The 12196-nt window shown below is 43.2% G+C and overlaps 1 protein-coding gene across 6 annotated transcripts in view; it reads left to right on the forward strand.

Moving 5' to 3' along the window:
- LOC124717077 (zinc finger protein 813-like) overlaps positions 1 to 12196 on the forward strand; it is a 118713-nt gene that overhangs the window by 67726 nt on the left and 38791 nt on the right. For all 6 annotated transcript variants that reach the window (XM_047243761.1, XM_047243766.1, XM_047243765.1 and 3 more), the window contains exon 4: positions 5686 to 5745. In XM_047243761.1, coding sequence (XP_047099717.1) covers positions 5686 to 5745 — 60 coding nt within the window. The remainder of the gene's footprint in view (positions 1 to 5685; positions 5746 to 12196) is intronic.

Here is a 12196-nt window from a genome sequence, read left to right on the forward strand (position 1 = left end):
GCCAAGGTTTTCATAATATGACAAGATTTCACCTATAATTTCAATATAATTCTGTGCTCTTATTTACCAACAGGTTTAAACAAACATTTTTGACATGATTCTTCAGCTTCTCACGGCATATCTATTGATTGAACAGTCCACTGGTGTGCTGCCAATCCATATTGTCCAACAGACTTCACTCGTGAGGGTGCACAGCCGACTTGTTTCCCCTCCCACTGCGGGCCATGCCCTCCACGGTCCACCCTCTATGGTGCATGTCGGCAGTCATGGAGATGCTTGCATTGTTGCCTGTGGTAGTGTCGATACAGTTGCTCTCTCTGGCCTAGTCGCCAGATTGTTGTTTGCTGAGCATCTTCTTAATTAGACCCACTGCTTGATCCCAAGCCTTGCTGAGATTATAGCTGCAGTCCCCAGTCATAAGATTATCTTCAATGCAAATTTCAATGGCTTCTCTAATGACACTGTCCCAGTATTAGAAAGTTTATGCTAAAATCCTGATGCTTTTGTATTCCATCGCACAATTCTCTGACAAACAATGCTGTGTGTGTGACCACCGACTTGTAGTGGTACATTAGTCGAGTGTGCCACTGGTGTTCTTGGCACTAATGTTCAATAGTGAGTACTGTTCATTGAATATATATCTTGTCGCACTGGCACAGAATAAATTCACACTGACCAGTGTTTGCAAAGCTGATAGCTGCCACTACTGTGCACAATGGGGTACTAGAAACACTACTACACAGGGTGCATACCATCTTGGACACAGAGGTCTACCCCAGGAACTGGAACACCTCAAAACTGTTCTTTGATACTCTGAATGGCTGATTAAGTGCACTATTCACCCCACCACTACAGTACAATCTGTAGAGATGGGAGGAACCATGGAGCAAGATGAAGCCACAACGTTTATATCGTACACTGGTGCACTATCAAAAAAAGTCATATGCATATTGAGAAAGCACTGTGTAAGAGTTGCCTTTTTCACACCCAATAAAATGCGGGCATTATTGAGGACTGTTAAAGGTGACTTTGATTTGTGGAAGATCAGGTTGTATCAAATTCTGTGCCAGTGTGGCAAGACGTATATTGGACAACCAGTGCACACAGTCAAAGATCGATGCCAAGAACACCAGCAGCACACTTGACTAATGTACCCTGACAAGTCAATGGTTACTGTCGTTACAGAAGTGATAAAAATTTGCACCCTGGAGACTCTTATCAGTCAGAACTATGGTTGCAACAATAGCAAGGTATGGGAATCAGCAATGAGTCTATGTAAGATGATGCTCGGCAAACACAATGATCTGATGATACAGGCAGACTGAGCACCTACATCGACGCCACCACAGATGTCGACGCTCGTGTCTGTACGACTGCCGATTTGCACCCTTGGGTGCATATTGCAGAGGCAATGGCTTGGAGTAGGAGGAGTGTAAGTCAGCCTCGGGAGCTCAATTTGTCAACCCACCTGATGATGGTGACATGTCTGATCACTGAAATATTGTGCCCATTGGACACTGTGGAGTAGCAGTACACCCATGGACTGTTCAATAAACATTTTTTAAAATTGTCCGAAGCAATCTTCGCATTACCATATGATATTTCTTCACCTTGTTTGTCTTTGAAAAGCTCTCAAATCAGTGACAACATTGATACCCTCTTTGACATTTGGTTCACTCAGTCGTGGGAATTTTTCCCTCAAATGCTTGTAGGCTTTGGCATTATTGTTCACTTCTTTAATGAAATTTTCCATGTGACCTAACTTTATGTGTAAAGGATGCAGGATCGAATAGTGGCTCGAGTAAGCTTTCTTCCCACTGAAATGAAGTGAATTTTTTTCTAAGCTAATTTGCTTTTGGTGTAGTGAGCTGCAAGAAACTTTAGTGTCTACCAGTTGCATATCTAGTAAAAGTGCAACAGGCTGAAGGTCACCACATATCAGCCATTGAATTTCACTCTACTTGATGACTCCAAGTAAGCATTCCATATTTACATTGGACTCTTCCATCTGAATAAGCATACTGTAACTGAAACAAGCTCATTACCAATCTGGAGAAGTAAATATGTTGGCAATAAATATCGTCTGTTTTCCTTTATAGACAAAAATTTGTGTAAAACAAAAGCCACAACTAAGTTTTAATTTTCTTTATGGTATTCATTATCATCATAATGGAACTGATAAGAATTGCCTAATTTCATGTAATTTATATTTTCATCATTACATGGCATTGTTTATTTACTTCTGTGTATAAACTTCGTCACTTACAGAATCTACAGAACTTATTGGATCGGTAGGAAATAGTGATCTTTCATTAGATAACCCCCACATAACAAGAATAACTATTTCTTTAAAGTAAGCTAATGCGACACACGTCACTGAAGCGGTGTTGCCTAAAAAGACTTGCAACAGGAGACCAGTCTGTCAGGATGCCCTAGCCACACAAAATGTAATTTTTTTCAACATAAGCTAATAATTTTTGTGATTTTGTACCTGCATATGGTAACTAAAAATTATGATCATCTTATTGCATTAAAATTTTGAAGGCATGTTTACTGCGTATATTCTGCAGGACATTGACAGTTATTTGCAACACTATTTCCAAATTCCATTATCTGTTGTCATCTACATGTATCTGTGCTTTCAAAGTAGACCACTTGTCATTCATAAGTGCAGAAAACTCGAAATTTAGTATCCCATTTAGAGAAACATGTCATCACATTCAGAATATAGCTTGTTCAGAACATCATGTAATTAGGTCTCCCTAGTTCTGTATTGGCTAAGTTTGGTAGAAATCAGTCAACTTCTGACCATGGGCTTTTTGTGTCTGGTTGTTGCCAGCTTAAAAATACAGTATCTGTTTGTGCTAGAGCCATTACAAAGTGGATGTCATGCCGGTCCATACTGAACCAGTAAGCAAATGTGTACTGTGAACACTACATAAGTAAAAGAAGTAAACGCATAGTTAAACCCCCCCTCCTCACACACACACACACACACACACACACACACACACACACACACACTGCCACACCCCCTGCAGTTACGCATTTTGGTAGGCAGAGGTTGCTTCCTCTGCTCTCCCCACACTGCTGAGGACTTAATCAGGCCATTGTGAACAAACTGTATGTTTGTTTATGGCACTGAGTGGCAACATAAATGCTGGTAGTCAGTGAATCACTACAGATATCAACTGTCTAAAACTGTATTTTACTGTAGACTGAGAATTGAGCATCTTGCTCATACCAGAATCAGTTTTCATTTAAGGAGGACTTGATGTAGTTCATTTGTCATTCATTTTCTTCATCAGTAGTGACAGGTGTGAGCAAATGATGTCAGCTTTGTTCAGGAGGCCTCTGCATTGTTTGGCACACTTAATTTTATGGATTACATGTACTTAGTTGTTTGGTTAGGGTTGTTGTGGCTTTCAGTCTGAAGACTCATTTGATGCAGCGCTCCACTGTACTCTATACTGCTTCTTCATCTCTGAATAACTATTGCAACCGACATCTGTGTGAGCCTGCTTACTGTATTCATCCCTTGCTCTCCCTGTACAATAACCCCTCATCGTCCCAAAACACTCCCCCCTCCCCCCCCCCCCTCTCTCTCTCTCTCTCTCTCTCTCTCTCTCTCTCTCTCTCTCTCTCTATCTCTCTCCCCCCCCCCTCCCTCCTACCCCTCCCTCCTCTGCTCTGCTCTGCTCCATTACCAAATAGACGATTCCTTCCTCTAGACATGTTGTTCCATAAATTTTCTTTTTTCCACAGTGTGCTTCAGTACCACCTAATTAGTTACAGTACTCAGTCTATCCGTTTAATCTTAATCTTTCTTCTGTAGCATCAGAGTTGAAAAGCTCCATTCTCTTCTTATCTGAAGTGCTTTTTACCCACATTTCACTTCCATGCAAAGCTACATTCCAGACAAGTGCCTTCAAAAAAGACTTTGTGAGGTTAACATTTATATTAGACACTAACAAATTCCACTTTTTCAGAAACAATTTTCTAGCTTTAGGCAGTCTGTATTTTATATCCGTTACACTTTTCCATATGCTCTATTTTTAAAGTCTCATTTCCAACTCTAATTCCCTTAGCATCTCCTAGTTTACTTTTATTGATGTTCATCTTATTACCATTTTCAAAACACTATCCATTCCATTCAGCCTCACTGTGAAGTTCTTTGCTGTCACTGAAAAAAATTAAAATGCCAATGTAAATCCTATAAGTTTATATATCCTCCCACTGAACTTTAATTCTCATTCCAAATTTCTCCTTGGTTTCCTTTGCTGCATGCTCAGTGTACAGATTGACTAAAACTGAGTATAGGTGACACCTCAGTCTCACTCATTCTCAATTATTGCTTCCTTTCCAAGTCCTTCTCCTCTTGGAACTGCAGTACAGTGTCTGTACAGGTTGTAAATATCTTTCTGCTTCCTGAATTTTATCCCTGCTACATTTAGAATTTCAGACAATGTATTCCAATAAGCATTGTCAAAAGTTTCCTACAAAACTACAAAAGCTGTTAAATGAAGGTTTTCCCTTGTTCAATCTGTCTTCTAAGTCACAGGGTCAGTAATAATGGCAACGGGTATTCCTACATTTCTCCAGAATTCAAACTGATTTTCCATAAGGTTGGCTTGTTTCCATTCTTCTGTAAATAATTCGTGTTGGTATTTTGCAACCGTGGCTTATCAAGCTTGTAGTTTGATAGTATTCACACCCGTCAGCACCTGCTGTCTTTGGAATTGGGATTATTGCATTCTTATTGATGTCTGAGGATGTGCCGCACGTCTCACATACCTTTAGTACATAATTTCTATATTTCTGTCACTTTCTATGGCATTGTTTTTGCATGACAGTAGAATTAATCAGCAAAGCATAAGAGAAGATAAAGTATAATGCTTTTTATGTTCAGCCTGTCACTAGGTCACACACTAGTTTTGAAATCATGAGGCTGAACTGACACTATTTTTTGCACTATTTTTGAAAACACTTTATTTTGTTCTTTGCCAGAACTCTGTAACATCTGATGTAATAGGCACATGTGGGTGCAGAATCTGAAAATATTTTCTTTTACACTAAGTTCCTTGTAGTGGCCCTTTTCACAGGAGGTGTATATATACTACAGTAATTTAAAAGAGAAATCTCTTTGCATGCTGCACTTTTTTGTAAATATATAATTTATTTGTGATCCTAAACACGTTTCGCTCTAGTAAGGTATCTTCAGTGGGTCCGTGAAATGTTAAAAGATATTTTATTTGTTTACACATATAGATTATAGATGTAAAACAGTTAATGGAAGTTTTTATAATAATATAATTTTAAACTGTAGCAGTTTTCTTTTATGTTTGAGTGACATGCTGTTTTTTGTCTAACTACTACAGGGTACCCACAAAATGCAAGTATCTTTGCCATCATGCTCAGACAGCTTCAGTTCTTCTTCCAGTTGAGGTAGAGATGATTATATTATCTGTATAAGGAACGCAACGTCAAACCTTACATTCAATAGCCCCCCAGCCTCACTTAAACAAAGTAATAATAGCAAAGGGCACCAGATTACCTACAGCTGGCTGTACATGCATCATTTGCTGCACATTGGTGAAGGGGAGGGGCAGAATGTTGGGTGGTTGTTATGACTATGGCTTGAGCATTTATGCTCACACAAGTGTAACTCCATTTACTCCTTTACAGGATTGGGAGGTGCCTGATGGCCATGTTAGCACACAGGAGCCACTAAATGTCGTTAAAGAGGTGAGTATACCTTTACTTCTGCATTATTCTATAATTATATTTTTGTATTTTACTTTTGTTGATGTTAAATCAGATTGGGTGAGGTCGCTTGCAAGTAGTAATGCGTGTAAATTATTAACAGGAAGTTAATCCCACCAAAATTTGTGACTTGGTTTTAGGAAAGGCTTGGCTTTTTGATATGTGTGTAGTCTGAAATATCAGGAAAAATAATCAGGTTTAATCCATTTGACAATTACATTTACTAACATTCAATTAATAAAGTGATGACACTTGAGTGTGGACAGATTAATTTCTTAATAAAGAAAAAGGAGTATACCACTAATTTACAACTATAAAACCTAGCGATGCAGGTTGGCACTTCCCCTTGACTGAAAGAGAGCACAAGGTTCTAGGTCACGTACTTTACATCTGTATATAATCACAGAAATAATGCAAGAATGTGCTGCTATGCCCAATAGGTCAATGGCCAACCGTTTAACTTCTATCTACTGCAAGGCTGATTGTGCTACGGCCGGAGCAGTGTATATTACCTATTCTGCTCAATGATAAGGTCCCCAGCCGGCTGTCCGTGTCATGTTGTTGTGCCGATCAGGTGCGATGTGTCTGCAACCATAGTGGCACGCGAATGCGACACAATTCCGCGAAATTATCCGGAGTTCCAGGTAAGGTACACAGCTACTCCGCAATTATTATGTATAGCACAGCACATAGTTCTCCGCCTTTATTTGACGGATGCTGAAATGCTTGTGCCACATTTCCACAAAAAACCTAGTGCAGCATGCCACTCCACTGGAGTGGTTGTCCAATTGCAACATTTTAACAAATTTTTCACCAATGAGCACTGCTCCCACTCGACAGTGAATGCACGGGAAACACTGCTTATGTCACGTCAATGTGGCCAATTGTGGTCGCCCGTGGGAGTCGCTGTTCATTTGAAGAACTTTCCAGATGCTCCCTCGTCACCAGCGTCTAAATGGATACATTCCACTCCTCCGTCCTACACTCAAAAAATATGTAGTGGGGGATTTGCCGCCTGTCGGGCGGCATCAAAGCCTTGCCACTGTAGGCAACCCTGGCGGTGCCAACACTCCTGGGGCGCCAACACTCCTGGGGTGCTGGAGGTTGTAGAATTTGACCTTTGGGCTATGGTTTCTCGCTACTCCGAGTACAATCCCGCATGAAACTATATATTAAAAAGACAAAAATTGCACTTAATGCTATGGAGCATATTCTCATAGCTCATCCCTTAGCCGTCTCCTATAGTATAGTGTGATGAACTGCAAATTTGTTCACATCCATGCTGCTATTTGTCATTACTGCCTTAATTAATTATTCAGAAAAGGAAAATGGTGATTTGTGTTGTACATAACCCCAGCTCCCAATCCCTTACCTCATGGCTCATACCCCTGTAATAGACCTAGATGCAAAACCTGTCCCATACATCCTCCCACTACCACTTACTCCAGTCCGGTCACTAACATCACCTATCTCATCAGAGGCAGGGCTACCTGTGAAACCAATCATTTGGTCTACAAGCTAAGCTGCAACTGCTGTGCTGCATTCTATGTAGTAGTGATAACCAACAAGCTGTCTGTCCACATGAGTGGCCACTGACAAACTGTGGCCAAGAAACAAGTGGACCCCCCCTGTTGCTGGACACGCTGCCAAACATGATATCCTTCATTTCAGTGACTGCTTCACAGCCTGTGCTCTGTGGATCATTCTCACCATCAGATTTTCTGAATTGCGCAGGTGGGAATTTTACCTGTAATACATCCTTTACCTGCAATACATCCTATGTTCCCATAACCCTCCAGGCCATAACCTTTGTTAGTCACTGTCCTCACCCATCCAGCCCCTTCCCTGTTCCCATTCCAGCACCACAAAGCCATCATTCCACCACCACACCCAGTCTTTTTATTTCTCTTCTTTCCTGCCACGTCCCCCCCCCCCTCCCCCTCCCACACACACAATCTCCCCTGCCCTCTGTCTAATCTGCAGCACTTCACTCTGTCACCCCAACCACACTATCGCTCCCCCTCCCCGCCCCAGCCTCCTCCTTACTCTCACCCAGTCACCACTCCCATCATGCACTGGTGCTACTCAGTGTGGCTAAATGTACTGGAAAAGTATTCAGAGTTCCTGGGACATTTAAACTCCATCCATTGTAATATAAAATTCACAGTGGAATTTGAAAAAGAGGGCTACCTATCTTTCTTCAACATGTTAAAAGAAGAATGGACAGATCCCTAGGTCACAGTGCATATAGAAAACTTGCTTATACTGACCCCTATTTCCACACTTTAAGTGATCACCATCCATCACAAACAAATTTGATGCTTGATAGCACTTGAACACTTCCAAACATGGAAACCTTTGCCAAATAATTGTGACATCTACCTGAAGTCCAGGCAAACTTGCAGCATCTGAAGAAGACAGCTCTAGTGTAGCAAGTGCCTGCTCCTCTAGTGTCTGAGCTTAATATATTTAAAAGACTATGTGAGGTTAATAGATCAGGGAATTTCATGTTTGCTAAACTACATTAAATTCATCGAATACAGTATTATCAGTGCGACTACAAAGTCTACCCGTGAAGCACATTACATCAGCATTTGGTCAGCAATATAACTCAATCACGCCATGCTCTGCTAACTTAAGATCATTACTGTGGAGCACAGCATTCGTCATTCTGATTAATCCTTCTATGGTATGGTGTGGTATTCAAGAAGCTATTTTTTTAAAGCTGCTGTATGTTTACTAAATTAAATTGCCACACCATCTCCTTTAACGAATTGCCTGCAACAACTATTTGTTAGTAAGTAGCCTTCTGATCTACAGTACATTATTCCACCATTTTGGTATCTTCAGCCAAGCCTCTCCATTCAGTGCCTCCTCCCTGTGTACACCACAGTGCTCAATTATTTCCATCTACCATAAGGTTTCCATTCAAAAATTTTCTTTGGCCACCAATAATATGGCATTTTCAACAATATTTCCATACCAGTTTAATGATTTTCATTCAGTTTTATTTATCACTGTTTCATTTTTCTTCATTCTAGCTCTTACTTCATCACCAGTTTTTATCTTGATTCTTGGTATTCTGCTGCTCCTTCATAAATAATCCACTTCCATGGTTATCAGTCTTCTTTTGAAGTTAGCATTTAAAGTCCATAGTTGTGACCCATAGGTTTGGATAGATTAGCCAACACATCCCTTTCTTATTGTTGCTGGAAATGTTCTTGTCCTACCAAAAAGAATTCATAATTCTCATTGCTTTTGTACTGTGTTGTTTTCTGTATTTTATTTCTGTATTATTTGAGCCACTTTTATCGATATACTAGCTGAGAAACTCAGCATTGCCCAGGTAATTATTTATGCTACTCTCCTATTAATCCATCTCCTCCTCCCTCCTCTCTCTGTCCATGTCCTCATTCTGGCCCCCACTCCAACCCCCCCCCCCCCTCCCTTCCAATCCCTGCCCATCTCCTCCTTCCTCTTCTCTCTATCCACTTCCTCTCCCCCCTCCTCTACCCATCTCCTCTCTCTCTCTCTCTCTCTCTCTCTCTCTCTCTCTCTCTCTCTCTCTCTCTATCCACTTCTTGCTTCCTCCTCTCTACCCATCCCCTCTCTTTTCATCCATCTCTATCTTTATGCACCCCTCCTCCTTCCTCACTCTATCAATCCCCCGTCCCTATCCATAACCTCCACCCCTCCCTCTCTCTCTGTCTGCTCCTGCCCCCCTCTCTGACCATCTCCCTCCCCCCCTCTGCCCATCTGCTCCTCCCCTCTCTGCCCATCTGCTCCTCCCCTCTCTGCCCATCTGCTCCTCCCCTCTCTGCCCATCTGCTCCTCCCCTCTCTGCCCATCTGCTCCTCCCCTCTCTGCCCATCTGCTCCTCCCCTCTCTGCCCATCTGCTCCTCCCCTCTCTGCCCATCTGCTCCTCCCCTCTCTGCCCATCTGCTCCTCCCCTCTCTGCCCATCTGCTCCTCCCCTCTCTGCCCATCTGCTCCTCCCCTCTCTGCCCATCTGCTCCTCCCCTCTCTGCCCATCTGCTCCTCCCCTCTCTGCCCATCTGCTCCTCCCCTCTCTGCCCATCTGCTCCTCCCCTCTCTGCCCATCTGCTCCTCCCCTCTCTGCCCATCTGCTCCTCCCCTCTCTGCCCATCTGCTCCTCCCCTCTCTGCCCATCTGCTCCTCCCCTCTCTGCCCATCTGCTCCTCCCCTCTCTGCCCATCTGCTCCTCCCCTCTCTGCCCATCTGCTCCTCCCCTCTCTGCCCATCTGCTCCTCCCCTCTCTGCCCATCTGCTCCTCCCCTCTCTGCCCATCTGCTCCTCCCCTCTCTGCCCATCTGCTCCTCCCCTCTCTGCCCATCTGCTCCTCCCCTCTCTGCCCATCTGCTCCTCCCCTCTCTGCCCATCTGCTCCTCCCCTCTCTGCCCATCTGCTCCTCCCCTCTCTGCCCATCTGCTCCTCCCCTCTCTGCCCATCTGCTCCTCCCCTCTCTGCCCATCTGCTCCTCCCCTCTCTGCCCATCTGCTCCTCCCCTCTCTGCCCATCTGCTCCTCCCCTCTCTGCCCATCTGCTCCTCCCCCTTAAATTCCATCTGCTCCTCCCCCTTAAATTCCATCTGCTCCTCCCCCTTAAATTCCATCTGCTCCTCCCCCTTAAATTCCATCTGCTCCTCCCCCTTAAATTCCATCTGCTCCTCCCCCTTAAATTCCATCTGCTCCTCCCCCTTAAATTCCATCTGCTCCTCCCCCTTAAATTCCATCTGCTCCTCCCCCTTAAATTCCATCTGCTCCTCCCCCTTAAATTCCATCTGCTCCTCCCCCTTAAATTCCATCTGCTCCTCCCCCTTAAATTCCATCTGCTCCTCCCCCTTAAATTCCATCTGCTCCTCCCCCTCTCTTTGTCAGACTCCTCCTCTCCTATATTTCTATCCACCTCCTCCTCTTCCCTTTCTCTGTCCATTTCCTCCTCTTCCCTTTCTCTGTCCATTTCCTCCTCTTCCCTTTCTCTGTCCATTTCCTCCTCTTCCCTTTCTCTGTCCATTTCCTCCTCTTCCCTTTCTCTGTCCATTTCCTCCTCTTCCCTTTCTATGTCCATTTCCTCCTCTTCCCTTTCTATGTCAGTTTCCTCCTCTCCCTCTGTCTGTTCATCTCCTCATTCCCCATGCCTCTGCCTGTCTCTTTCTTCTCCCATCTCTTTCCGTCTCCACTGCTTTCCTTTCCCCGTCCAGCTCTGCCTGTCCCTTCTCTCTGACCATTCTCCCCTCTCCTATCTCAGCCCATGTCTGCAGCTCGTGTTCTCGCTTCCCAAGCATGGGGTCCCGGGTTCGATTCCCGGCGGGGTCAGGGATTTTTCCTACCTCGAGATCACTGGGTGTTATTGTGTTGTCTTCATCATTATCATCATCATCATCATCATCATTCATCCCCATTATGGTCGGGCGAAGGCAATGGCAAACAAACTCCACTAGGACCTTGCCTAGTAAGGCGGCGCGGGTCTCCCGCATTGCCCCCCTACGCTCTGTAAAGAAGTATGGGACTCATCATCATCATCATCTCAGCCCATCTCCTCCTCCTATCTATGCCATATTCTCCTTCCCCCTCACTGTCTGTGCATCTCCTCCTTTGCCCTTCTCTTTCCAGATTATCATGCCTCCAATAAGAGGCTGATGGTTCTGGCTCCTACAGTATTTCTATCCAGATTTCAACTAATATATGCACCAGATTTGATTGGAAATGTTCCAGGGGTTTAGGGTGAACATTTTACCTCTGGTGTTGCTGCATATGCACTTGTCAGATATATTTAACACATATTTAACTAATTTCACACATATCTGTACAGACATTTCACCTGTACGTCTAGGTAATTTCTCTGTGCATTCCGTTTTTATGCAGCCTAATGTTTATGCTGTCATATCTCCTGAACAATGTGCTGTACAATGATAAAATTTTGCAAGTACACCCAGTGGCTATATGTGCCTACTATCTGAAAAATGTGTTGTGAATACAGTCAGTAGTAAAGAAGTAATAAACTAAATATCACACTTGATGTGGCAGTTACGGATGTGTCTTAGTGTTTATGATGTCATATCTTCAGTACTGTGTGTCAAAAAGGTTTTATTTTCCTAGGTACATTCAGCAACTTTATACGTATGCCACTTGAGAAATCTGTCCTGAACAGAGTTAGTAGCAAAGAAGTAATAAATTTAAATGTTGTGCAGGGTGTGGCAGTTTTTCACACATTTGACATCATATTTCCGGAACTACGTGTCGTACAATGTTATATTTTTGTAGGTACATTCGGTGGCATATGTGGATGTTGTCTGCAAAAAGTGTTGTAAATAGAGTTAATAGCAATAAAGTAATAAATGTAAACATCTTGCATGATGTGATAGTTTGAACACCTGTGGATGGGCACAAGCCCGAATCCGGTCGTGTGACGA

The sequence above is a fragment of the Schistocerca piceifrons genome, chromosome 9 (genome assembly GCF_021461385.2).
Source record: "Schistocerca piceifrons isolate TAMUIC-IGC-003096 chromosome 9, iqSchPice1.1, whole genome shotgun sequence".
In the NCBI taxonomy this organism is placed as follows: Eukaryota; Metazoa; Arthropoda; class Insecta; order Orthoptera; family Acrididae; genus Schistocerca; species Schistocerca piceifrons.